Below are 27,789 nucleotides of genomic sequence, written 5' to 3'. Positions count from 1 at the left end.
GGCCATCGTTTGCTGCTGTTGATGTTGATCTCGCCCTCATCCACCACCTGTTGTGTTTAAATACGCGTTACGTATACAGTGTCCGTAACCCTATGCTGTAATCATTTTTTTTAACAAAACAATCCCCAATTGGGGCCAGCTGTGCTTTTTCCTTGGTCTTTACCATCAGCTGGTGGAGTTATGTCAGTTGCCATGGAGATGGAGATGGTGAACTGTTCCAATTTTGGCATCAACCATTAAAAAAATGTATAGACCTAGAAAATATTGAAAACAATTTCCACCATATGATGGAATGTTGTCCATCGTTCCCGATTTTCTTTAGAGAAGAAATATTACATTAAATCTAAAATCTAGGGTTCCAAATCCCTCCACCTGAGCGCATCGAGCCGTGCTGCATGTGCTCTCGGGGGAAAGATGCTCGAATCATGTCAAAGCAATGCTTATGGCCAACAAGGTGCCATGTGTCCACTGGACCACTCCGCACATCTCTCGCTCTGTTACACCCCCCCCTCCCCCCTTCCCTCCTCTCCTTCCACACCCCCCCCCCATCTCACGCACCTGACCGGCAGAGACCAAAAGCCAGCAGCAGCAGCAGCGGGGTGAGAGTGACCGAGTGAACGATGGAGGAATGACGAGGGGACGCCGTCGCAGAGGACAAGAGGGGACTGAAATGCGCGGAGGGGACACATCTGTTGTGACTCAAAGGGGAGACGCGACATCTTCCGGATAGCGGCAAAAAATAATAATATATATCTATTTTTAAAACTCCTGAGAGAGGAATGGTTCGCGTGTCGGAATTACCGCGATGGACAAGCGTGTCGATTTGGGGTTTATTTAGATTCTTCTTCCCTTTACTGCCATTCCGCCAGTCGAGGTGGGCTGAACGGCTGCTTCAACGTAGTTGCGTCGCAAGTCAAAACCAATAAAACAAAAAAACAAAAACGGCTTTAAAAAAAAAATGTTGCCCTGTTTTCTCTGTTCGTTTATTTGTTTTGGGGGGTAAAGGAGGACGTTTCATTTCTTTTTTTTTGATCCAAGAGGAGAGACCACCCCCCCCCCCCCCCTTACATAAATGTTTGCGTGCCGTTAGTGCTCTCGGTGGACCACCCCTCTCCCGCTGAATAGGCTGCGGAGTCTCACGCGCGCAGACGGACCTGGACATCGTCTCCTGCGCACTCAAATGCACGCACCGTCGTACAAGCAGACCTCACCCCCCCTCACCCGCCCAACCCTCTCACCCTCCACTATCTGATGACTCCCCGGCGCAGAGGTGGACGTGGTACGGAACCGACTGTAGCAGCAGCAGCATCATCATCATCATCATCATCCTCCTTATCCTCGACTCTGCCACTGTCATCACCACCCTCCTCTTCCTCACCACCATGTCCTCGTCGCGCAAGATCTCGTCCGAGTCCTTCAGCAGCTCGGTGGGGTCGGACTGCGGGCTCGAAAGCCCCGGTGGAGACGCAGGGGACGGCGGGCTCGACCCGGCGGAGGAGCCCCGGGGCTGCCCCTTCTCCTCCCTGCACTCGTCCCGCCGAGCGGTGCTCTGGAACGGCCGCGGCCCGTGCCCGGCGGGCGAGGAGCAGAAGCAGGGACCCGGAGGTCCCCACAAGAGGGTCACCAGGAGGAGACGGGTGAACCTGGACTCGCTGGGCGAGAGCCTGAGGAGACTGACCTCACCCACGGTAGGCCTGCGTAGGCTACAATGTCATTAAATATTCCAAAGCCATGAAGGCATCTTGTGCATTAACAACTTTATTAATGTTCCATTCATTTTATGCCACGCACATTTCAATTAAATGTATGGTTAGTTTCACCACACTTTTGTGGAGCATTCTACTGAAATCAGTTGAAATGCATTAAGTCCAGTTTGCTTGTCATTCTGTGTACAGGGCTGCACATCGTAGACCAAATCAATAACAGTTCTGGTCTTCAAAAGACATTCAGTAGCTTATTTATTTTCAGAGAGAAAGTCAATAGGATGACCAAAGAGCCAGAGGCATACATTCCCATCCAAACAGCTGTGGCCAAAGTTGAGGAGGACACGCAGCCTATTTAAGAGAGATCTCATTCGAGGTGTTCCACCATTGTGGGCTATTGTCTGCAATCCCAGACAATGTCTTTTCTCACATCATGATGTGACGCTTGCTGTGCTGTCTGAAAAAAAAAAAAAAAAAGAAGAGCCTCTTTTCATCCTTCAGCCTGAATCATCTGGCCGATTATATAACACATATATTGTTGTAAGGGAGGGGGAGAGAGAGAGAGTGAGATGTTTATATGTAAGGAGTGTGACGAGGGAGCCTGTTTCTGTGTCTCAGTCGTAATACCAGCTCAAATGTAATAGAGCAGCAATTGGAACTGAGTCAATTTTATGAGGGATGATGTGCAATTAGGGCAGAGTATAGTCCTTTGTGATGTGAGGCTACATTGAGATTTGATCGCATCTCCTCTAATCTGGCCCCCTCTATTGTGGGCAACAACGGTATATTGTACTGTATATATCTGCACTTAATATATAAGTAGCTCAGGTCAAAGAAGTTAAATTACAGTCTGCAAAATGTGAATCTGCGTCAGGAATGAAAATATCCAACTTTAAAGATGAAATTATGGAATTGACTATTTGAGAAATATCCACAGATAACCGATTTCATTTAAATAAATAAACCAAAACGTCTAGTCAAACATCTTTAAACCATGCTATGTTGGCCAGTGAAGGACATTCTCATGTTGCTCTGGTTTTCACATGATGGTGAACACAAAAACCAAATCATATGTAGAGGGAACATGGAGAAATGCATGTAGGATTTAAAACTGACAATCCCTTCATGTATGCTGCTTACCCACGTAACAGGAGCACTGCTGTGTTTTCTTCAGATGTTGTGTGAATCGGTTTCTCCTAATTGCAACGGCTCAGACCCTGTGGTCCCGTTCCAGGGAGAAATACTGTGGATGTTGCAGAGAAGTCCATATGGGAGAGCAGTGATTATCAGCCCTTTTTTTTTTTTTTTTTGCTGCTCAGGCACAACCTCCCCAAAATAATTAAATTCAGCAGTGCAGCTGAAAATCCGGTTGGTTTATATTGAAGAGGACCACTGAGAGCCAACTTCAGCTCTCAAGCGTCAGCTCTTACTGGCCCTGATCTTTAATAGAATTGTGAACAAACAGGGCAGATTGAACACTTAAAGACAGGTTTGTACGTGACAATATTGACGAGCATTGTGGAGCCACACGTGTGTCTCTGTAAGTATGATTTGGTTTAAGTGCAATTACAGACATCAGCTTGGTGTCATCAATGGAGCCCTTTTCTGTCTATATGTGAGGGTCATTACGATGTTGTGCTTTGGTTCCAGGGAAAGGTTAAATATCGATGGTCTTTTGTCATAGTCTAAAGGATGTGTGTGTGTGTGTGTGTGTGTGTGTGTTAAGCTGGACTCAGCAGCTTGCCCTCTCTACCAAACAGCCGTTAACAGTGGATGACATTTTAGCTCAGTGCTTATCATTCATTTGTAGAGATGGTGCCATGAAAGAAAACAATGCTAACTAAGCAGGAACATTCAGCAGCAAATTAGCTAATAGACATACATATTATATTCCCTCATTACTAACAAAACGGCACACTGTTTATTCACTGACACTCACAACACACACACACACTTTGGCTGCGTGCAGTGGCAGTGTCTGTTGTTGACTGCAATGGACCGTGACGGAGAGAACAGAGCAAGCTCTCTGTGGTTGTCTTCACCCTGACCACACTGACCCAGAAGCGACAACACGCACACCCACAGTTGTGTTTGCATGACCTTCAGGGGCCCTAACACTAACCGTAACTGCTACCTACCTAGTCCTCAACCCGACACCTAACCTTAAACTAAGCCTATAATGTGTAATGAGACGTGCATTTTGTCCTCATTTTGTCCCCACTAACAAGGCGAGCCCCCCCACATTGCGCCTCAACAGGATGGGTAAAACATGCCCCCCCCCCCCCCCCCCTTACACACACACACACACACACACACACGTGTGCAAACATTAATTCTCCATCTCTCCCCCTCTCCTGGTCCCACTTTCATGTATTCGCATGGAAGGCAGCCATTAGCTGAGCAACCCGTGACGCTGATTAAAGGCCCCGAGTATTGCCCACAAATATGAACGGTGTGCAACATTTGTGTGAGTGTGCTAATTTGGGCCTCTCGTAAATCCATATCTCAGCTCCATCGTCCCTATAAAGGACCAGATACACAAGGAAATACGTTTTTTGTTTTTAATGAAATGATGACTACAGTAGAATTTATATATGACCATGACTGAAGGGGCTCCTAAGTCACCAAGGTTCATTTCAACTGGCATGTTTTCCTAATAAAGAGCCTAAATGTATTGATATATTCAATTAAAATTGCTTTGCAGGGAAAGATTAATTATAACAAATCATGATATATTCAAATAATCTTTTTATCTTGAGTAAAAAAAAAACAAGGCAAATTCTGACCTGTTTAACTTTTTTTGTTTTTGAACACACCGGTATGCGTCTCATGCTGCGATCTTGCACGGCCTCATCTGGTGTTTGAGTTTCTATTTTCTTTAGTCCTGGGGGGGGGGCAGCTCTCAAACTGCGCTGAAGCACCACTGCACTGTGACCGTGGACCACGCAGCGGTTCATGCTTTTGGAGACTTGGAGTTGGGAGATGCGATAAAACGAGGGAGAGGAATGAGTTAAAGAGACGGGGAGGAGAGGCAGTTTCACCCAGTGGAGAAGAGTGTCACTCAACCTATTTGGGAAAGAAGGCAATGCAGAGCAACAGAGCAAGTGGGATGAAGAGAGTATTGGTGAGATACTGCTCCCCTCCCAAGGTAAAGAAACAAAGCAAACAAATGAGGCCAAATGGTTTGGATGAAAGCCGCAGGGAAAAGGAGACGGAGGGAAGGAGAATAGCTCTGAAAACAACAAAGAAAGGAAGCTTGATTTTGATATTTAAACCTTAAATTTACAGCTTTTTTTTTAATGGAATTTGTTTTTCCAATCTTCCCTTACGTGCCATTTTATCCTGTATACACACAATCATCATTGTCTCCATTACATCATGTTTAAAAATATTTACTCCGCTACAAGCATTCCATCGATAATAACGATATTATCATCTACTTAATAAAAAGGAATTATTTGTTGTTTTTACCCAATTATATCCTAATTTTACTAATTTTCGACAACCAAACAATGTACTAGCTGTTAGGAAGGTTGGTTAGATCGGTTATTGTGTGCGGAGTACAGCAAACATGCCAGGGACTGCTACAACGTGGACTAATGACGACGTATGTGCGCACTGTGTTTGCACATGTGTGCACGTGTGGCTGATAGCAGTTAATGCATGTGTGTTTGGTCATGTTGTAGGAATCTCGTGTTCCCACACTATAACGCGCATGTTCTGTGGTAAATGAGTATCTGAATGAAGGATGCAGTAGGAGGAGACACCATTTCCCATCGGCTCAATGGGGCCAATGGGGAGGGCGGGGGGGGTATTTTTGTAACTGTAAAATCAACTGTAAAGTTAAACAGCACTGAGAAGAGAAGCTACATATATATGAAATACCAATTAATCTGCTATAATATGACGTCTAGTTCTTATTTAACCTGATAGTGAAATAACCATGTTCACCTAAAACATCTGCTGACTAATATGTCGTTTTTTCTCTGACTGCAGTCACCGCGTCACATCCTCTACAATCTCTCTCACACACACACACACACACACACACACACACACACACACACACACACACACACACACACACACACACACACACACACACACACACACACACACACACACACACACACACACACACACACATATACACATGTACTCCTGTATGTGTCCGGAGGCCCCAGGATGACCTCCCCAGCTGACACGCTGTGTTCTCGTATTGTCACTATAGTCTTATAGCGTTTGAGCCGTGTCACAGATAATCCCGCTGGACCCGCCTCCTCTAGCTTAGGCCGCCAGTTACGGAAAATAGGCCAGGTCCACACGTGTGCGCGCACACACACACACACACACACACACACACACACACACACACACTCTCAGCGTTGGATGGGGCTATTTTACGGATGCTATTAGTAGAACTTGTCTAAATGTGAAATATGAAATGAAATTGAAGACAATAATCATAGGTGGTGCATGAAGTCTGGCTGTGACCGTGTGCTTTACATTAATGTAACACAGAATGAACACAGAATGATGCAACCTCATGACAAGCAAGAGAGGCAGCCGACAATTAATAATATCATTTTTGGGATGATTTCATTGTGGACTAGTGCACTATTTTTGCTTTATTGCATGCAAAAATGGACACACAAATATGCATTGAATGTGTGTGTACATGTTCCTGTTCTTGCAGACGCAGACTGTGCAGGAGGCTCTGCAGCGAACTCTACATTTCTACAGACAACAAGAGCTCAGGTAAGACTCGCTTCACCACTTGCTGGTTTTTCTTTCTCACTCCCGTCTTCTTTTATTAGTCTCCGCTGCGCACCCGCTGTCTACGTGCTGTCCACCGGCTGTCCACCGGCTGTCTTGTCTTAGCGTCCCCATCAATCACCCCCCCCGCCTTCATTTTTCTCACTCTTGCCCTCTTTCTGTGTGTGTCTGCGGGCATATATGTATATATAGACACACTCTTTCACCTCACATGCCCGTCTCTCTCTCTCTCTCTCTCTCTCTCTCTCTCTCTCTCTCTTTCTCTGTCCGTGTCGAAACAGTAAAGCGCAGGAGAGAAGATTCAGCCGGGCACGACGCATACTGACATTGTCCATGAAGCACATGCTGAATACAAATATAGAAAACTCTTTGGGGCCTCTATGGTTTTTTATTTTTTATTTTACATCGGCTCTTTGCCTTTTCTGGCCATCAACTGTTCTTCAACAATCCATCTGAATCTTATGAAATAATGAAAGTTATGATTGTGTAGACAGGAAAACTTTTGTCACTCACATGTTCCTGGTGTTATTCATGTACACCAACTCACCAACTCAGTTTTAATCCTATAAAGACATCGGTCTTTCAATAATGATGTTTATTTAATATCTCAATTATTTTCAATCCCAAAAAATCAACCTGAAGTAATTGTATCCCTTCTGATGGACAATGCATGTAGGAATGGTGCAACGCTTAGAAGTCAGTGTCTGTGGTCTAATTCCCAGACTGAAATAAAACTGTGTGGGAAGTGAAAGAGCATCTCTTGCTCTTCCTTTATTGACGTTGGTGATGTGACCTTGAGAACATTTCCCTGCCTTTCTGTTGTCCAGCTGTTTACCCGTAATCTGCACATTGACCCAAAATATGGGCCGATTAAAATGTCACCCAAATCACAAAAACATCTATTCAGTTGGATTTTCCCCAGCACTCCCAAATATTTTTCTTTTCCAACGAAAAACCCTGTCCACGGTACGACTTGATGAGATGTGAGTTCATTGTGGTATTAACCATTTGGCGCCTTGTTATCTCTTCCTATTCGTCGATGTGACGGCTAATCGTGGCCTACGCTGCGTGTGTTCGACGTATGTCTTTGACAGGTGTCAGGATGTTGCCGGTGAGGAGAGGCAGCGAGAGAGGCGAGAAGAGAAGTGCCCCTTTCTAGAAAACTCTGGTTCAGAAGAAGATGTTCTACAAATCCTCCAGTACATGGCCACCATACTGGGTAAATAAAGTAGTGAGTGTATTGTGATTGACATGTGTGGGTCTGCGGATGGGTCTCCTGTGCCTTTATGTATTTATTTGCTCTGTATTTATTACTTCCCCAATGTGTGGTCTTTTGGATTTATCATTGTTTACATGTGTGTGTGTGTGTGTGTGGACAATAACACATTCAAACGAGGCCATCCCACCATAGTAGACGATACATTTTTTTCTGCTCCTCCTGTGAGATCCAGAGGTGAGATCCAGAGGGAATGCCAGGAATGCATCCACAGGGAGGCGTCCAGGAGGCCTTGCTGCCACGGAGGCCTCTGTGCCCAGACCACCTCAATTAACTCATTTCAATTCACATGAGCAGTAGTTCCACTCTTAAGTCCAAGGTCCTTAATTTGTCCTGGCATCCTGCGGAGAAAACCCTTAATCTTCAAGGATTAGCACCCTCTTCAACCCGGTTAAAAGTGCTCATGTCACTGCTGGTGACACATCCACATCCATCAGTCTTGCTATCAATATAATTATCTGTTAGCTGTCCAAAGCTCAGTTTTTTACCTGATCATTACACGTGTGTGTGTGTGTGTGTGTGTGTGTCGTGCTGATGAAGTGCCTTTGGTGCGGTTCAGGCAGGGTTTGGTGAGATTTCTTTCTGTGTTTGTTCTATTTTTCTGTTGTCGACTTTTATAAGTCATACTTAAATAAATATCTGTTTTATTATAGCTATGATCCGTTAATCCTATTTTTTCCTTAATAATTATTCAGTCAGTAGGCATGTGACATGATTATTATTTTGAGGCTTTGATGTTTGATTACTTTGAACAGTGTTTTTTTGTAATTGGAATACGGAGATTAAAAATATTTTTGTGAGTTTAAATATTGTTAATTTAAAGGAGCAGACGTAAGGCCTCATTTAATTTAAAAGCCAGCTTTAACTGGAAATTATTACACGCATTTAGGGGTGTTTTGATTTCTAAGTTAGTTCCATTTTGTCATTGCCGCCCTTGACGTTTTGCATCCCCTGTTTTACAGGCGTTCCCTTCTGCGAGCTGCGAGAACATTTCGGAGAAGAGTTCTTTGGCCTCTGCTTTGAAGAAAACGAACGCGTGCTCCGGGCTGTCGGGGGCAACCTCCAGGACTTCTTCAATGGCTTCGACGCCATTTTGGAACACATTCGCACCTCCACGGGGCGCCGCGCCTCATCCGAGAGCCCCTCCTTCCAGTGCAAGGATCCCTACGAGGAGGACAAAGGGAGAAGAACATGGGGAGAAAGCGATGGAAGAGGAAACATTTTGCTCCTGCACTGTTTCAACCCGGCCTCCGTCGTCGGCTTGGTCATGCCGGGGTTCATCAGAGCCGTGGCCCGGCGGATCTTCCATTCGGAGGTTGAGGTGGAAGAGGTGCCCCCTCTGACTCCCCTGTTGCCAAATGAAGACGCGGAACACGCCGACGGAGGCCCCGCCGCGGACGCCGCGCCCTCCCCCGCCGCCACGCCCTCCCCGTCCCCGTCCCTGTCCCCTCCCTCTCCTTTTCCGACTTCTGTTCCCACCGTGTGCTTGTCCTTCCAAATCCAGGAGACGAGCCCCCCTTGTCTCCCGCCCGTCCCAAATGCTGCCTCCTCAGTGAGCACCAACCGCCCCCCGCTTTCACTCTCCACCAACCCCAGTGATCTGTGCATTGGCCTGGCCACGTTCTGCCGGGCCTTTCCGTTTCACCTGGTGCTGGGGCCTCGCATGGAGCTGCTGCAGCTGGGGGAAGGGTTGAGGAAACAGGCTCGCATTGAGCCTCACCGGACCCTCTTGTTCAGGGACTTTTTTGAGATCGTCTCGCCCAAGATGGAGCCTTCGTTCAAGGGCATCCTGCTGAGGCTCGCATCCCCGTTTACCATCCGCACCAGGCCTGATACCACACAGTCCGGCACCAACGAGAAGGTAAAGATCTCATGCATAACAGTTCTGCTTTTCACCGCATATTTGAGATAAATAGTGCCGTTGTAGTGCAGTGCTGGGTAAACTCAAACCGAGTTTCCAATGTAAAACGATATGACTGCTATTGGGTTGTGCTTTCTATTCAGCACACTGTCCTGTAAAGAGATCAAAGCAAACTATTCATTTGTCCTACAAACAAGTCTAATTTGCCCAATCACATCACAAGAATTCAATTAAATGCTACCAATAAATGACATATTGCTTCATTCAAATGGTGATGAATTTACAAATGGCTCAGCCGCTTCATTTTTGATGACTGGAGAGAAGCTGCACTAGCTGTGTTCCATGTAAATGACCGGTATATTACCCAGATGTGTATACAATAAAAGTCTATTGGGATAAGGTACTATCCACTAGCATGTTGTCTATGTGATACGTGGAAAAAGGACAATTCCTTTTTGGCGTCTTTGACGATGAGGTATCACCATCCTCACCCTCTAAGTCGTAAGAGTGTAATTTAATGTATCATTTTGAATGTATTTTGATTCAAGTTGTAGTTTGTTATGGATGCCAACACACCGGTTCCCAGAGTGTATGTAGGAGTATGTATGACACTGAGTTTGGTAAAATGTCTTTTTTGGGGTGTAACAGTAGTATGTTGTCTACTGTGATGTTTCTGCATGGCAAGAGGTTTGAATTGGTTCCAATTCACCAGAAATGATGAATACATCACAGTTGAATATCCACTTTATCCAGTTCTTTATTGATTGGTTGGTCTCCGCAGGCTTGATGTGTCCAGCACCAAACCCCCTAATGATAAATAGAACAGAGAGAGAGGAGAAGGATCAGTGCTGCCAAAGTGTGTGCGTGTGTTTGTTTGTGTATGTAGGGTGGGCGAGTTAGTGACATCATACGACTACTACGCTTCCCTCTTTGAAACGCGTATCTTTTGTTGCGGTCGTGCCCTCCGTCCACACTACGCTGGAGTTTAGGAGCCCCCTAAAAACAAAAAGAGTTTAAAAAAAGCTACAGGTGACGCATTGACTTTGGAGACACCCGGGTTAACCTGCATTGTGGACAGAGACATTTGAAAACGATGATGTCATTCAACTCTTGCGTAGGGTTTTAGCAGCCATGAAGTGTCCTCTGATTGATAACCAACAACATCCTTTATTACCGATTGACTACTAATGTTGAATGATTGGATAACATGTTGCTGACCTTGTTAAATAGCTTCTATAATATGGATCCCGGTTTGAGCACTTTGAGGAGGGCCATGTGCTTTCCTTCAGTGCACATGAACTCTGAAGTACTCTAGTATTGCTAACACAACAACAAGGATTAGTGAAATTAAATCCCTCCCATTGTGGTTCCTGGTTATTGAGGCCTTTGAGGATTGCGCGTTTTCTTCTTGTTTTTGCGATGCGCTCTTCAGGGGTGTCTCGTCCAGCTGATTCTGTGCATGAACCAGACAAGATATGGATTTATTTCAGAGTGCCCTGATTCTCATGGACACGTACCGTTGGGCTTAGTTTCAGCTTTTTGTAGACTCTAATTTGGGCCATTTGGGCCTTTTTTTTTGTCCAAACGAACCATTCCCTGGGTTGAGTGCATTAATCTCAGCTGAAGACAAACAGTCACAGGTACGTGGCTGCCGAGAGCCTCCATACATCCACAAATAAAAACCCGCTACGTTGCTCACTGGAGCTGCAGGATTTCCCTCCGCATAGTCAGCAATACAAGACATCTCGTCTTCAGCTGTCATCTGCTGTGTCAGTGACTCGCAGAAGTTCACCATCATTATCGCTTCCTTTCTGCTTCCTACACGTTTCTGTTTTTTGCCTCACATTGCAGTGTCTTCGCCGTAACATATCCCCATCTTTTTTAATTGCGTCCTCTTATGCATTCTGCCATTTCCTCAATTTAAAAAGGTTTTACTGTTCAAAAATGGGGAAAACATCAACAATTACCCTAAAAAGGGCTTCTTGTTTCACTAAAACTTTCTCCCACAAGAGAGACCAACTTTAGTCTGTTTATTTTTTAGGGGGTTTGACCTTGTGTGGATACCAGATAGTAGACAGGAAGTACAGCGGAAGGACAGCATGCGAGTTCAGGGTTGGCTGAAGCCTCAGTATTTTTGCTTTTGTGTGGTGGCCCTATAATCTGTCTTTCTCGTCTCTTCCATCCTCGGCCTACTGAATGAACAAAAAAGGGTTTTTTTCAGCACACTCGTGCTGCTTTCAGTGACTCGGTGTAGCTGCCTCTTCCGTTCCCGTCTTTTGCGTATCACCATAAATCAGAGCTTGTGCTGAGGAGGTTTTAAGTTAGACGTCGGCACCATCCGCGGCGGTGGTTGGATGGACATCGTTGTACTCTTTTTTTTTTTTTTTGCCACATAAATCTTTGCTCTGCTGGGCTGAGAAGCAGGAGAGAAAGAGAAGGATGAGTTGACATTTGAAGGGCAGAGAGAGAGAGAGAGAGAGAAGGCGACAGGGCCACAAGGTTAAGAGGCCACAAAAGAGCCCTCCCCCGGTGTTGCCTTATGTGTCTCTATAGCCTGTGGTGGATTTTCAGTTTGACTTCTTTCCTTTCTTCACCCAAAGACCTACTGAAACGCTCACGTCCCGGCTCCCTGTGCCTCCCCGCTTGGTTTGAGCGCTGTAATCAGCACGCACACTTATCAGCATACACTTTTATTGGTTATGAGACCTCCATTTGAGGAAAGGTAGGATTTGGCCCAGTAAGGCAGGAAATGTAAACGCTGATACACTTGGTTTGGAGCAGGGCCGAGCTGTGGATGTCGACCTACTTTGGGTCATGGAGTCAAAGCTGCGGGGCTTTTGGTGGCTCTCGGTGAACAGTGTGTGTGCAGCTGGTGCCCTAAACCGGCAGTTGTCTCGTCTTCACGAGACAAACCCTGCTCCTCTCTACGACGTGTGCAACAAATACCAAATGCTACAGGAGATCAGGGATAAGGGAAGAGTTGTGAAGAGCAGAGGAGAACGTCTGTGGGGATGTTCAAATACGATGTAGTGTAATACTTGCTGTTTAGTGGGGTTTTCTTTTTGCATGTGAGCAGCTGCGTGTCAAAGACCATCTTGACATTAGCACCACCCTTGATCTGTTTCTAGATAAACGATGATGTTTTGTTTGCTCAGTAGAGAAAGTGCTTTGAAAATCAGTGCCTTCTGTCCACTCTTGATACATAAAAAAAAAAAAACACAATGGAGTAAGAAAACCAGATATAGAGAGAAAGAAGAAATAGCAGAGGAATAACACAAGACACAAGTATTTCTGTATGCTCGTTTAAACACAGATAGAAAGAAGAGAATAGATACTTTTCTTATTCAAAAAGAAAACGAGTGAGATTAAGTTTCTTGAGGATGGTTATAAACAATACGCGTCAATAATGAGCAGGACGAACAGACTCGTACAGATGAGTCTTAGTTTTTATAAATACAACCAAAATAAAATAAATATTTCAAAATGAATCTCTAGGAAGGCATTGATCCGATACAGATATCGGATATAGAGCTGTTACTGAGTCAAAGCCTTTTTTGGGGGGGTTTCTGTGACTGATCATCCGATTCAATGAAACGCTTGCCTCATTCCGAGAACACGCTTCATGTGTTGGCAGCACGCCGCTTTGCCGTATGGACCAACAACAAGCGCATCCGCTCTTTGGAAGTATTTCAAGCTTGCCATGGCATAAAGTCCTAGGGCTGCTTGATGGGGCTGCGAGACATACAGTTTTTAGCTAGATTGTTCTTGGGTTTCTCATCAGTATCAGGACTGAAGAAAGAATAATTTCAAAGTGAAATTGGCTAGTCATTCATTTTTGCATTAAACGGTGATGATCAAAAACGTTTTTCTTAGTGCTCATTTAGGAAGTCACGGTCTTATCCTGGTTGAGGAGTGCAAGGTCAGAAGTTACATTAATGTTAGGAGGACCACACATTGGATGTGATTGGGTCTTGTAGCTCCTCCTCAACGCCAGTTTAGGGCCAATAGAAATGTTTCCTTTTTTATCCAACAAAAATGATAAAACATAATGTTCTTCCTGATGTTAGTCAGTTGTTCCTCCGGCCCGCGGGCCTGACAGAACTGCTCCTGCCTTTGCAAACGCAGCGCTGTTACTTGACCTGTGATCCGACAAATACATCTACCAGAACGAGACAAGTCGTTTGGCTGAATTCTTCCAGACGTCCCCAACCGGACGTCCAATTTTTGAACACGTTTGTTGCATTCGTTCGTTCTCTCTTTCAGCGGTTTAAAGCAGTTCAGTCCAGTTTCAGATGTGGTTTAGCATTTGGTCATGTGCAGATCTGGATCCAGAAGATCCTCGGTGGGGTTCTAGGTCCTTTCGGCTCTCCTTTTTTGGCCGGGACGGGACATCAAGAGGACCGTCTCCTCCTATTTCCAATATTATTGAGGTTAAACATTCATATGTGTGATATATGATGACTCCCAATTAACTGTCCTCATTCCATGTGAAGGCATTTCGTTGTTGCGAATGCTCTTTGTGTGGCTGCCGTATGACGACAATTAATCGGTTTGTATTCACGAACTATGGTTTTGTTGGTTGATGATGTAGCAAAAACTATAGCCTTTAAAAGTGTGTCTCATCGACCTGTTTCAATTTATTTACATGTGCCTCAAACCATCCTCATCGTTGATTACCTGAATCCAATGTATGTCGACGTTTTGTCAGTTCTTGTTTTTCCTGAGCTGGCATATATCCTGCAATGTGACTCCTTTGACCTCGGATTCTAGTCTCAAACTAATTCTCTATACTCTATGGTGTATTTGTTTTGTTTGGTTCATCTGAAACCAGAAGGTACGAGCAAATGCCATGCAGATGCCTGTGCTTTGTTATTTAAATGTGAGTTTTATCTGGGCTACATTTAGTGTGTGAGTTTGTGCATTTTATTTACTGTGCGAGTGGGATGTAAGAATACACAGTAAGCCTAGGCTCTAACAAGATAAGAGCGTTAGAGTGTGTGTGTGTGTGTGTGTGTGTGTGTGTGTGTAGGAAGGAGAGAGAGAGAGAGAGAGAGAGAGAGAGAGAGAGAGAGAGAGAGAGAGAGAGAGAGAGAGAGAGAGAGAGAGAGAGAGAGAGAGAGAGAGAGAGAGAGAGAGAGAGAGAGAGAGGGAGAGAGGGAGAGGGAGAGGGAGAGGGAGAGGGAGAGGGAGAGGGAGAGGGAGAGGGAGAGAGGATGAGAGGGAGCAGAGAGGCTGACTCATTGACTCTTTCATGCATATGTGTGTTGACATGCCAGAGTCCTTCACAAAAGACAATCCATTAGCTGTCCGTTGCACCTCCCGCTGTCCTTCTCTCCATCTCTGCCCATTGTACGTCAAGTCCTGTGTGTCTTGTCCTTGTGCGTCTCTTTGTCCCTCACTCTTTCCCACCTGTACATCCACCTCTTGCTCTTTTTTACTCCCACCCCCTCCATCCCTTCCTTTTCATCTATCTTCGGCTCCCTGTTGCCTATGGCGATAGGGGCCTGAATCTGCGCACAAAGATGGATCTCCTCTATGTAGAATGTGACGGGGCAGGGTGTGCTGCTCATGCCTGGCTACTAAAAGACATACAACATTAATATATTTTGATATATGATATATGATAAATATATAAACGTTGTGTATTACAAACCTCAATCGTGTGGAAATACAAAACACACAAACACGCACACAGTGCAGAGTGAAGTCAGGTGGCAGGAAGGCGATTCTTAATGTCAGGTCACAGAGCTTCAGGACATCAATACATCCGAATAACACTTTTCAAACCATTATTGTTGGCTGAAATTTCAAGGTGGAGAAAAGAATGAGCAGAATGCGGAACGTTATTTCCTTGTGGTGACAATGAAGTCACCTTGAACAAGGACTGATTGTAAATGTGTAACAACGTCACACAAAGAATCCTTGTTACATATTGACGAGGACAAAGCGGTTTGCTTTTATCCGCTTTCATAAAAATATATTTTGTATTCTTTTTTTGTCCAAGCAAGTTCTGTGCCATCTTGCTGCACCTTCTATTGCATCCTTCCTACCGTTTGTCTCACTTTGCATTCATTTGACTTTTCCTTTGCTCACATTTTATTTCCCTCTATCGGAATCTATATCTACATATATATCTATATGTATATTGATATATATATATAGCTTCTACAATGCATTTAATTCTCACATTTTTTAAAATTTGGTTTAACCCTCCCGCCTTATTCTCTTTGCCTCCTATCTCTCCCACCCTTCCCCCTTCTTACTGTGCGTCGCTTTCTTTCCTTCCCACTAATTTTGCCCTTCCATCTTCCTCTGTGCTGCGAGGCCAGAGATGCGGGGCGGAAGGCGAGTAAGAGAGTGCTGAGTTAAACACAGACGCACAACTAGGCCAGCGCCACTGCCGCCAGGGACGTGTGCATGGTTGTTTGTCACGTACGTTCGTATCGGTGCGTCTGTGTGAGTGTTTGTGACACAGTAAGACAGGGATGAGAGTGAGGGATATACATAGGCGGACACGCGGAGTAACACGCACTGTACACAATTAAAAAAGCAGGGGCAGTCGCTGGATGGATGTTTCGGTCTTCTTTATGTAACAGGACAATGCAATGAAGCAAAAACAGAGAGGGGCATTAATGGAAGTTGTTTTGCGGTGAGGGAAGGTCGTGGCGACCCTGCAGGATTGCATCATGACTTCGCTGTTCATGACGCTTTTTTGCAGGGACAACCCCCATTCAAGGCTCTACAGTGCAAACAGGACACAGACTCTAGACTCTACGTCTAGACGGCGTAGCGTAGCGGCGTTAGCTTGAACCTGCAGGCTTTTTAAGGCTCACATGAGCAGCAACTGTTCCAGCTCATGTGAATAGCAGGTTGCAGAGCCCGCCTGTTGTTTCTGCATTGCTGGTCATATCGCTGATCTAGATCTGTGTCATCGGATTTTGAAAGAAAAAGATGATTGAATTTCTAGCACTGAATATTCATGCATTGAAATGATGTATCAGAATGTTTTTCAACGTTAAAATATTCAACTGCAAAAAATTCCACCTCAACATCCGGGACCTCAAGGAAGAGCAATCGATTCTAGATTCTAGATTCAAGATCAGGAGCGTGCGTCAAACAAAAGGAGCGAGCACCCAATACAACTTGGGCTTGTCGGCAGCATGGTGACCGGATTGTAACCATGGCACATGAGCCTGTAGCGTAGGGGGGAGAGAGGGGGTCAGCGGCTTTAGCGGAGCGTGCAGACTCATAACCCCGACAGGACATGCAGGAATAACCGCAGTAGCGCCTGAGGTTTAATTTTTTGCGGTTTAATTTTTTGCAGTTAAATATTTTGCAGTTAACTTTTTTCACTTTTTTCTTTCAAAATCCGATGACACAGATTTACTTCCATAGGCAGCAAACTGACTTGTAATAAATCATTCACTTTCACCTGTAGCAGTCTAATCATCTATTTGTAATTGTGTAATCTGTGTGTTGTGTTCCCAGATCTCACTGATTAGTTTGAGTAAACGAGCAAACTGAATGCAAACAGTATTATGAATTTGGAAGATAAATGTGTGTCTCAACAGTCAATCAGTAGTTCATACAAACTGGGTCACACCAAGTTGTGTTTCAGGGGACTTGTATGTTTTGAACGTGGCTCCTGTCCATTGTGCGCTGCATATATGCTTTGTGTCTATGTCAATGTTCCTGTGAAACAGACAGTCAGAATCAGTATGTGGATTTCCCTGTTGGATGTATTTTGTGTTTGTGTGTGTGTGTGTAGAAGTAGACTGTATCTATTATGCAGACCTAGGAGAGCCTGGTGCTATAAATAAAACAGGGCTGCAGTGTGCTCGCTGGCGGAATAATCTATCTGACACTATGGAGAGAGAGGGAGATGTAATTGAAGAGACAGAGAGAAGAGCATAAAGACAGAGGGAGAGAGAAAGAGAGAGAGAGAGAGCGACTGAATGACAGGCAGGTGACCGTGGGGAGACGAGGAGAAGCTAAAGGAAGGGAAGGCAGCAGCAGGCACTGAGCAGGAGCTGGAGTCACATTCTTAAGGGCAGCGGCGTGCAATGCCTGTTTCAATCGCGCTCTTCTATATCTTCAGGCTGTTTTGCACGTACTCCCCACACCTGTGGGTCTAGTCATCGTGGTTTAGGGCTCGTGGGGAAAATGTCATAAAGCTATTGAAACCAATTCGTATTCACCAACGGTCACAGAGTTTATAATGTCGGCGATAAGTGTGTAGTTCTTGGTAGATCTGCGGCCTCGCAAGGGTTTCTTTCAAAATGATGAACGCCGTCTGACAGGAATATAATTTTTCAAAACGAAAAGTTTGCTTCTCGATTTGTTTTGTAAACCAATAATCGTAGATTTGGATAGAATGTGGGTCAAACAGTGACAATATGATGAGGATTGGATTGTCTCCGTAATAACTAGGTCATTAGTTAACCCGGTTCATACAGCCTCCCCCTATACAAGTCAACCTGCATTTTACTATAGACTAAATCACAGTCATTATTATCTATATCGTACAGCATTGTGTGCATAAACCTGGTATTAAATATAGTAGGTCTGTGTTGTACGTACTGGATGTATGCAGTGATGTAAGCGTAGAAAGGCATGTTTGTATCATATTTGTGTGATAAGGCCTTTTCAAAGCTAAAGTCATTGCCACCATGTGACCTTGATATGTTTTCACAGAATGGCAATGAAGTTGAAGAGCGTAAAATAACTGTATTCAATCATATGTTAACTCCGGTCAACTGAGGTTCCCTTCAGTCTGCATCGAATGCTTGAATTCCCCTTTTACACCATCGTCGATGCAAGGAGAAGGTTAATAGTGGGGTTTGTTGAGTGGAAGTCCTTTCATTGGAGCACATTGCTTCAAGAAAAGCAAGTATCAGGTGGACGCAACAGCCGTAGTAGTGAGAGAGGCTGGAAACAAACGAACCACTTCTCTGTCTTCACTTTCACTGCAGTAACTCCTTCTCTTCCCATGTGACCCTTGCTCTAACAGGTCATGGAGTTGAAGGGTCAGATGATCCACGTGCCCGAGTCCTCCTCCCTGATGTTTCTGGGTTCTCCGCGTGTTGATAAACTGGAGGAGCTCATGGGCAGGGGCCTCTACCTGTCAGACATCCCCATCCACGATGCCACACGGGACGTCATCCTGGTGGGGGAGCAGGCCAAGGCCCAGGACGGCCTGAAGAAGAGGATGGACAAACTTAAGGTAGAGGGGTTCACTTTGCGTTTTATTCTAAACTATATGAACAGCGTAGGACAACTTCGGAAGTTTCAGTTTATTCGATCACTTTTGCCGTCTTGAAAAAACAATCTCACCATCAGCCACATGGACGTTTTGCTTGTTTTTGGCTTTATGTAAATAGTGAATTACATTCCGGATTTATTTATCGATATGTAAATTATTTTACATTTACAAAAAGTTCAAATCTTATGTCGTAGTAAAAGTAGTATTGGTAAAATTATTTGTAAAGGGTTGATCAATTTAATGAGCTTTTCTAGCTGTTAACAGACTCCCTTTCACCATGTGTTGGGGGCGCAGTGCAGTTTCCTTTGTTTTGTTGCTGCATTTAGGTTCAAAGTAAACCCATCTAAAAAATGACCACCGATGTCTTTGAGAATACACCATGTAGAATACGCTTAAATATTCCATATATTTGCAGGTCTTTGTTTCTGTTTGTTTAATCCAATGCTTCGGCTGAGCTGACGGATTCATAATGGCGGCAAGAGCGTGGCTGCTGGGACTTGCTCTTATAATTTGCTTTTAAAGTCCCCTCGAACAAGTCACTGAGTTTTGACCCAATCCTTTGCATCTGCAACACTGCAACACTCTCTGCAACTGCTCCCCCCCTCCCCCCCCCCGGGGCGGTCTGTTATAAATAGCTACACCGGAGTTTGACTTGCTCTCTTGGACAATGGTATAGCGGCAGCTTTATGAGGCAGATTTGGCATTATGAAGCTCGCCCACGGACACAATTGCTCATAAGGAAACAAAATCAAATGAATACACAAATACATTTACATGCACCAGCCGTTTTAATCTGGCGCACTACTCCCACCTCCTCGAACCTCGTTTTCACCGGTGCTTTCTCTCAAAGCAAAGCAACCACAACATTAATATCCTTTTTTTTTTGCCCCCCCCTCCTCTCTCAGGCCACGTTAGAGCGGACTCACCAGGCACTGGAGGAGGAAAAGAGGAGAACCGTGGATCTCCTCTATTCCATATTTCCAGGCGATGTGGCACAGAAACTCTGGCAGGGTGAGCCAGTGCCCGCTCGCAAATTTGATGATGTGACCATGCTGTTCTCAGACATCGTGGGTTTTACTGCTGTGTGTGCCCAGTGTACACCTATGCAGGTCATCTCCATGCTGAACGAGCTTTACACACGCTTTGACTACCAGTGTGGCATTCTGGATGTTTATAAGGTCAGTAGAGAGTTTTCTTCATGCGATGCAGTAGGGACGGGGGGCGCTGGGGTGGGGCACGATTTCTAAGCTGTGAATGAATGTGGATGTCATTCAAGGTATTGCGTAAAAACATTGTAATAGCTTACTGGTTTATGTGGACACCTGAGGTGAACCCGAGATCAGTGTTAAAGGTAAATGTTCTCCAGGAAGTGAAAGTTTTCCCAGGAACTTAGAGCCCCCCCCCCTTATATGGAGTCTTTGAAACTTTGCAGTTGTATTAAAAGCTAAATCTTTAAATATGTCTGTGTACCTGAGATATTTGTCTGTGTGTGTGTGTATTTCTCAAGATGCTCTGTTACTACATTGTTCTTTTTTTGTTCTTTGTATGTATTATTGTTCCTAACAGTGATCTTTAAAATCTTAATGAATGGAGCATATTTTGCATTAAGTAGACATTATCTTTAAGCTATATTAGCACTCTAAGCACTGCACGGTGTGTCCAGCATTTATATTTGATATTCTTCATGGTTCCTTACAAATACAATAAAATATACCTGTTATTATTTAATAGAATAGTATTGAACTTGTTTTAAGACATTTAAGTTTCAGTTTATCTTGAGGATCGAAGCCGTGGCCTCAAGACTGAATTGAAATGCTCGTTTTTTATTATTAATTGTTTGGCCACTTGGTCATAGACAATCCAAGATCCTGTGAGTGGCTTTGTTGACATCGTTCTCCAAATGGTCACCAACTGAATGGGAATGGCACATTCCCGAAGACACACTAATACATTTCAGTTCTGCCCCCTCCTGCACTGTTTTGCATACAGATCGAAACAATAGGCGATGCTTACTGCGTGGCAGGAGGACTTCACAAGAAGGTTGATAGTCATGCAAAGCCAATTGCACACATGGCTCTGAAGATGATGGAACTTTCTGAGGAAGTGTTGACACCTGATGGGAAACCTATCAAGGTAAGTTTTTTATTTTTTTTGCAACATCAATCCGTTGCTACTGCATGGAAACAATTCTCTAATCATCTTTAATTATGTGTTGTTATTTTTTTTTTGTTGCATTTTCTATTTATACTCTTTATACTCTTTTGATACATCCATAACTTTATCAGTGTGTGCCATTTTATATATATTTTACTTAAATATTTCAAGCTATTCAGTTTGTCGGCCTCTACTTATTTTTGATGCTGAAAAAATCAATCAATCAATCAAGCGCTGGTCTGAATCACACAGTGGGCCAATTGTGATTGGTTTAACAAAACCTTCAGTGTTTCTCCCCCTATACCAGAATGATCATTTGGGGAGTCAGACCTTTCTTTTTGTGGAGATATTAATTTTATTTTTTTTTAAGACTAGCAGGAAGACCCAAATAAGAGACTATTATTTCCAATACTTTTGTTTATTGTTTATCGGTAAGAGAGTCAACTGGCAGATGGTTGAATGGAATTGTGAATGAATGTTTTCATTGGATTGTTATTCAGACTTACATTGTCACTCTGAAATAGTTTCCCAGTAAAGCCGGACTCTGGATGTTCCTTTGTGTAGATGCATATGTGTTTACAGTGGGAGATGATTGTATGCGCCTGTGTTTGCCGTGTGGGTGTATGCATGTGATGTTTTGTTCTATTTATGTACCATATGCCTCTGAATGGTGTGTGTGTATGTGTGTGTGTGTGTGTGTAATCTTCCCTCTCGCCATCCCTCTTTTAGTCTCTATCTGTCCTTTCATCGGTTAACCATTTTTAAATTATTGTCAAACTGTTGTATTTTACTCGATCTCTATCCATTTTTGCATGATGGCTTTTGAACATTTCAAAGAGTTATGACGATAGAGAAAAAGTATGTGTCCAATATATCAATGACCGTAAATGTACATAGTGAAGATAGAACACAGCTGTTGCTGTGAGTGTTTATCCTCCTTCAGAATCCGTATTATGTGTCAATGTGGAAATTGCATTTAATAGTATTTAATGGAGTTTGAGAGACGAGCTTTTCTTTTGCGGAAAATGAGATTATTCTATTAATTAGGAGTGGATGGGAAGAAGTCAACTGTGGGAATAGAGTTCAAACCTCATGTTAATTCAGTTGAATGAAAAGAGGAAATAGGATATGATTCATTTATGTCCATCCTCGGTCCAGTCTCTGTCAACATCAACCATCGCCCCAGGCTGTCTTTGGTTTGCTTTCCTCTGTGTGCTATCTAGCAATGTCATGAGTATGAGCCAAAGCATAACATACAGTAGGTAGCATTTTTATTAATGAAATAGAATTAACAGATACATTTGCAATAAATAAATATATTTAGAACAAAGTCTGGAATCATGCTCTGCATATCTTTTTTTTTTTACATCTTTAACACAAACAACACTTATGAAATATGAAATTAACCTTTCACAAAGTGCATTATTTAGTTCTGTTTGGGAAACATTCAAGGGGATGCCTAGCCTTTAAAAAAACAGATGTATTCAGAAGCTGTAGACGGCCTGGGGGCTGATCGCAACACACCTGCGGGCAATTTCCTCATCCTTTAATCATGAGATTTGTGGTCAAAATAGCTTGGTGTCACGTATCTATTTGACTATTGATGTGATTTAGTTTATCGTTGTTGAGAGAGAATAATTGCTCTTTATTTGTGCAGATGTGTCGCCAATAAGAAAACTACAGAGGAGCAGCACTTCTGAACTTGTTTTAAAAAAAAAACACTGTGTGAGAGAAGCTAAGATGGATAGATACTAAATAACAGACAGGACACTCATCTGTATACTGCTGTGGTCCCACCATCGGACATTTGTCTCAAAATAGAAAGGCCTTGCCAAGAATTTTTGGTCTGACCTTCTCCATCGCTTTCTCTCTCTCTCTTTCTCTTCCCTTCCCCTCTTTTTTGATTTTCTTTCTCTGATTCTCTCCTCTGCAACCTCTTTCTAACTAATTTATCTCTTTAGTTTTTTTTCTTATCCTCACAATTGTGCTTTTCTAAACCCTCTGTCGTGCCGTCCTCTTTCTTAGCTCTACTGACCTCATGTTATTATAAGAACAGTTAGAGATATTCATCTCTTCGGCATGATGAATGATGTTCAGTGAGTGCACTCACTGTAGCCGATGTAGCACTGTTATGCAAACCAGCATGAAGGCCTTGAGAAATGCTTTCGTAAGAGAGAAATGGAGAGAATAATCAAGGGACACAGAGGAAAAAATAGATAGAAGCGAGATATCACAAGAGAAACACAGAGAAATAATGTCATTATTGGTTGAATTTCAGGCCTGTGGCATCATCCTTTTGCTTGTGTGTGCTCGTCAGTATGAGTGGGTAAGCCAGTGTGGATAATAGGGATGTAGTGCTTATGTTGTCACTGCTAATTTTGGCTTATTTCAACCAATCACACATTACATCGGCGGTTATGTGAGCATTTAGAAATGGTCAAAGGACGGCTTCTTCCTAACCACATGTTCACCGTCATGTGCTGCACAGCGGTTTGACTAATCCATTAAGATACTGATTGTTTTAGTACTGAAACCAATAAAAGTTCTTCGGACCGGATTACTTTAAAATAGATGAACTTAATGAACTTCCAACTGATTGCAACAAAGTTGACTTTAATCACCTCTTTTCTGTCAGCTTGGTCAGAGGCAACAATGTGATTGGTCGTGTTTGCAGCTGTGCCATTTGCTCATTGGCTCACTGGAGGCCATGTGCCACGGATGCTGACTCATATACGTGTGTGTGTGTGTGTGTGTGTGTGTCTGTTGGAGAGATGGGCAGACAAGTGCATGGCCATCTGGAAGCAGTTTAGCTGAAAAATAGGTCACACTAGTGCACCTACCAGCCTCTCTCTCTCTCTCTTCCCTCTCTCACGCATTCTGGCTTGCCGTCTTTTTCTGTCCTCATGTGCCTACAAGGTTTTGCTATCTAATTATAAGTTTACTTTTGTGCCTCTCTCACCTTTTGTATTTATTTCTGTCCTTCTGTGCTCGCTCTACCTCACTACCCCCATGGCCTCCTGTTGCCATGACTACCCCGCAGTGTGCTGACATGCACATTGAGAATACCTAGAAGATGAGCTGCTCAAGATCATTAGAAATCTACTGGGTTCCACTAGCTTTTGTGTGTGTGTGTGAGATGCAGTATGTGTGTATATTCATATATATGTATGTATAAATATATACATATATGTGCCCTTGTGATGTAAACGCGTTTGTGTGTGTGAGCGTGCGTGTGTGTGTGTGTGTGTGTGTGCGTGTGTGCGTGCGTGTGTCAAATTGGATTCATAGCTCGGCCAGATTAAAATATGACCACCATGAGTTAAAAGCAATTATTTATTTAATAGATTTTCCTCTCTCGCTCAAGCTATTTTTTTTTTGTTCAAATCTTCTGCCACAATCATTTGCTAGTAGCAATAATATGGAAGTACTGTTGCTACAGTACAATTTCCAGTAAGTGGATGCTAATACAGCCCTTGTGTTCAAAACAACATGCTTCACAAAGGCATGAGGGATCATCAATTTGGAATCAGGGAATGTTTAGATGCTTATTTGATGAGTGACTTGATTGATTAATTGATTATCAAAAACGTAGCCTAATCTCCTGATTGGATCTTGATTGAGCAATTAAGCTCCGTGCCAACAGTGTAGACATCAGTGACTTGAAATTACAGCAACAAAATCAAGAGCACAACTTTGCCCTTGTGGGCCAGGTGCAAACGCCTTTGTGGAGGAATGTGCATGAACCACAATTTAAACTGCGTGCTTATAAAATCCCTGCCGGTCTTGTTGTTGTTGCTCTTAATACATTTCCCCCCCCCTCCCCCTCTTTTCTACCTCCCCTTTCCTCTTAGCTACGGATAGGTATCCACACCGGTTCGGTCCTGGCCGGCGTGGTCGGGGTTAAAATGCCACGCTATTGCCTGTTTGGGAACAACGTGACGCTGGCCAGTAAGTTTGAATCGGGGAGCCATCCCAGGTGCATCAACGTCAGTCCCACAACTCACCAGTAAGTAAGGACGCGTGCACAAGCAAAGAAATGTGCAGCCTTACCTCCACAAGAAAGAAACGCCTTTTACGGGTAGATGTAAGAGCGCTTCCCCTTCTCTTCTCAACAGGTTGCTGAAAGATGACCGTTCTTTCTCCTTCGTCCCTCGCTCACGGCTGGAGCTCCCGGATAATTTTCCCAAAGAGATCCAAGGGACGTGTTATTTCCTGGAGGCGGGGACATCTCACAGCCACGCCTCGTTGACCAGCTCTCGCTCCGCTCCCCCGGCCTCTATGAGGAAAGTCTCCTACAGCATTGGGACCATGTTTCTAAGAGAAACCAGTTTGTAGGTCCCCTACGCAGACTAGCATACGCAGTTGTTCATTGTGTGAGAGGCCCGGAGGTGGACCTGTGCAGCATGCAGGGTATGGATCACATGGATCTTGGGATATGCAATGCATTATTTTGAAACTTGGATTCAGACCTCTGAGATGGCCCACATAACTGAAATTGCTGTAAAATGCTCTCATTATCGGTGAAAAAAAAAAACACACCATGCCCTCATTTTCTCTGAGCGAAGGAGATGTGGTTGAGGAAGACTTGAGGATCAGCAACCGTGCGAGTCCCCTAAGGAGGGGTACTGATTGGGTCAATTAGCAGAGAAACCTTAATATATGACATGGTGAACGAGCTGGATACCTTGGCGCCGTACTTGGTTTCCAGTCCTCTCCACTGGTCCTCTTTCACAAACACTACCCTGACACTTGTCTGCAGACGACAACGCTAGAATAAAATCCCTCTATCTACGTCATCACGGCAACCGAAAAGTGGAAAACTTTCCATCAACAAGGCGGATGGAGGGGAATTAAGATGTATGGACTGTCAGAAGACGGCAACCTTGTCCCATGTGTTTGCTGTGCATCATGGCCTCTTTGCAGGAGAAACACCACTAAGTGAGGACTATACGCCCCTTCCAACTGTCTGTAAATCACGTCATGCTCCGCCAAAAGAACCACACCTCTGGTATCTGCTGCTCGTTACACGACTAGCTGGTCGCTGTGGGGAGGTCGGGATGAGAGGCGTAAACAAGGTTTGAAAAAAACAAACAAAGGGGTCTGTCTTACAAAAGACAAATGCCAAAAACAATTACCGAGTTGATCTTGGAACCTTTTTCTGCTTCTGACCCACAGCAAACTATAACCAACAACGATCCAGCCATTTTATTGCAGGTAATATGTTGAGGACTGAAAACTATTCCCAGCTCAGTGCCTTTTTACTGCTCGAGTCAGGACAAAACACAACGTGGGTTCATTTTGAATATTTGAAAAGCAAAACAAAAGGAGCGCTTAATTTATCTCACGCTTCTACTTGTTACAAGACATCCTTTACAACACTTTATGAACGCTGGAGGGAAATTCATGTGCCAAAGGCCACATTTGGAGCCGCCTTGTTGCAAGCAACCTTATCGGATCAAACCTCCAGGAGTCCCGACTAGATGCATCTTTCATTTTTAACCGGTAGGGTAAATCAAGCGCTTCTCAAATAGCTCAAATATTTGAAAATCTAATAATCTGTTTGACTGTCCAATCAACCAATAATCAACACAACACATAGTACTGATCATATCGTGCTATACTTACACATTGTCACAGAACGCATGCTTGACACAGTTCACATTTGCATACATGAACTTTTTTTTATTGCTTAGTTTTGTACTTTTAAATTTGAACACTAGCCCCATGCAAATGTAACCAACGGATTCAAAAATAGGACTTATTAGTTTGTTGCTACACTGAATATGATTTAATCAGTGGGATTCTCAGGCGAAGACTTCTGTGTAGCTCAACAAATAGGAAAACATTTTTTGTCTGAGAGAAACATTAACTTTTTCTTATTTGAACAATTACTTCATTAAACTTTCACTACATTGCTATCCTTGTTGTCTAAATGTGGCATTAGTGAAATAGAAATTATACATTTAGTTCATATCCAATGGAATACCTGGTTGTCACATGTCCACTGAGAAGAATTAATTAGTTAGGTATTAATAGTATTATTAAAAGAAATGTTCAAATATCAAACCAAGTAAATATAAATTTCATCATCATTATCTCTTAATTCAAACTTATTATTAACGACAAAATAATTCTGAAGTAATCTAGCTGGTTTAAATTAATGGTAGTTCCTGTGCCTGGTGTAAGGAAAAGTGCTTTTCTCAATTGTACAACAATATTACAATATGACTTCACACCTGAACAGTTAATAGCTCCTCTTCAAAAGGGTCAGATTCGACTTTTGACAATAGAAAACTATTTTGAATCACAAAACTCGATTAAGAAAGGAAAGATAACTGTGATAACTGGATGAATATTTGAAGAATTGGGAGCATAGTTTTTAGCCTTACAATATCAGGAGCCTAATGATATGTGTATTAACTTCAGCCTTGTAATCTAAAGCTGAGCAAATAGTTTGATAGACAACTCAAAATTTAAGTCAGCATATGATTTTTTTGCCACAACATGTTAGAAAACAGCATACGATTTTATCGCTTTCTTGGAAACAAACAGACCTGAACTTTTTTGTGAGATCATAGAGAACCAGAATGTCCAAAATCAACCTGGGACATTAGCGAAAGATACATAGTGTATCTACATACATAAGCTCACACCAGTTGTCCAGAAGATTAGCTCTTTGACATTGTTCTTCACAGTAATATTAACATGCCTAATAAAATTCCAATGGATTCAATATTATTGCCAAATACACCAGAGA

General features: G+C 43.4%; 1 protein-coding gene across 2 annotated transcripts; it reads left to right on the top strand.

Annotated features, from left to right (window-relative positions):
* Window positions 1-572: 572 nt before the first annotated feature.
* On the top strand, window positions 573-27,368 carry gucy1a2 (guanylate cyclase 1, soluble, alpha 2). Of its 2 annotated transcripts, XR_005119880.2 has the most exons (10): window positions 573-1,688; window positions 6,400-6,461; window positions 7,574-7,698; window positions 8,718-9,616; window positions 18,627-18,839; window positions 19,784-20,056; window positions 20,868-21,011; window positions 24,884-25,038; window positions 25,148-26,107; window positions 26,208-27,368. XR_005119880.2 is itself a non-coding variant. In XM_037464121.2 (9 exons), exons 1-9 carry the CDS (start codon window positions 1,383-1,385, stop codon window positions 25,365-25,367), a joined length of 2,397 nt encoding a protein of 798 aa, XP_037320018.1. In that variant the 5' UTR covers window positions 573-1,382; the 3' UTR covers window positions 25,368-27,368. The 2 variants fall into 2 exon arrangements, 1 of the variants encoding a protein (XP_037320018.1); XM_037464121.2 differs by having other exon boundaries at window positions 25,148-27,368.
* The last annotated feature ends 421 nt before the right edge of the window (window positions 27,369-27,789 follow it).

The sequence above is a fragment of the Pungitius pungitius genome, chromosome 3, assembly GCF_949316345.1.
Source record: "Pungitius pungitius chromosome 3, fPunPun2.1, whole genome shotgun sequence".
NCBI lineage: Eukaryota > Metazoa > Chordata > Actinopteri > Perciformes > Gasterosteidae > Pungitius > Pungitius pungitius.
The sequence above is the reverse complement of the archived record's forward strand: the minus strand, read 5'-3'. Positions and strand labels throughout refer to the sequence as shown.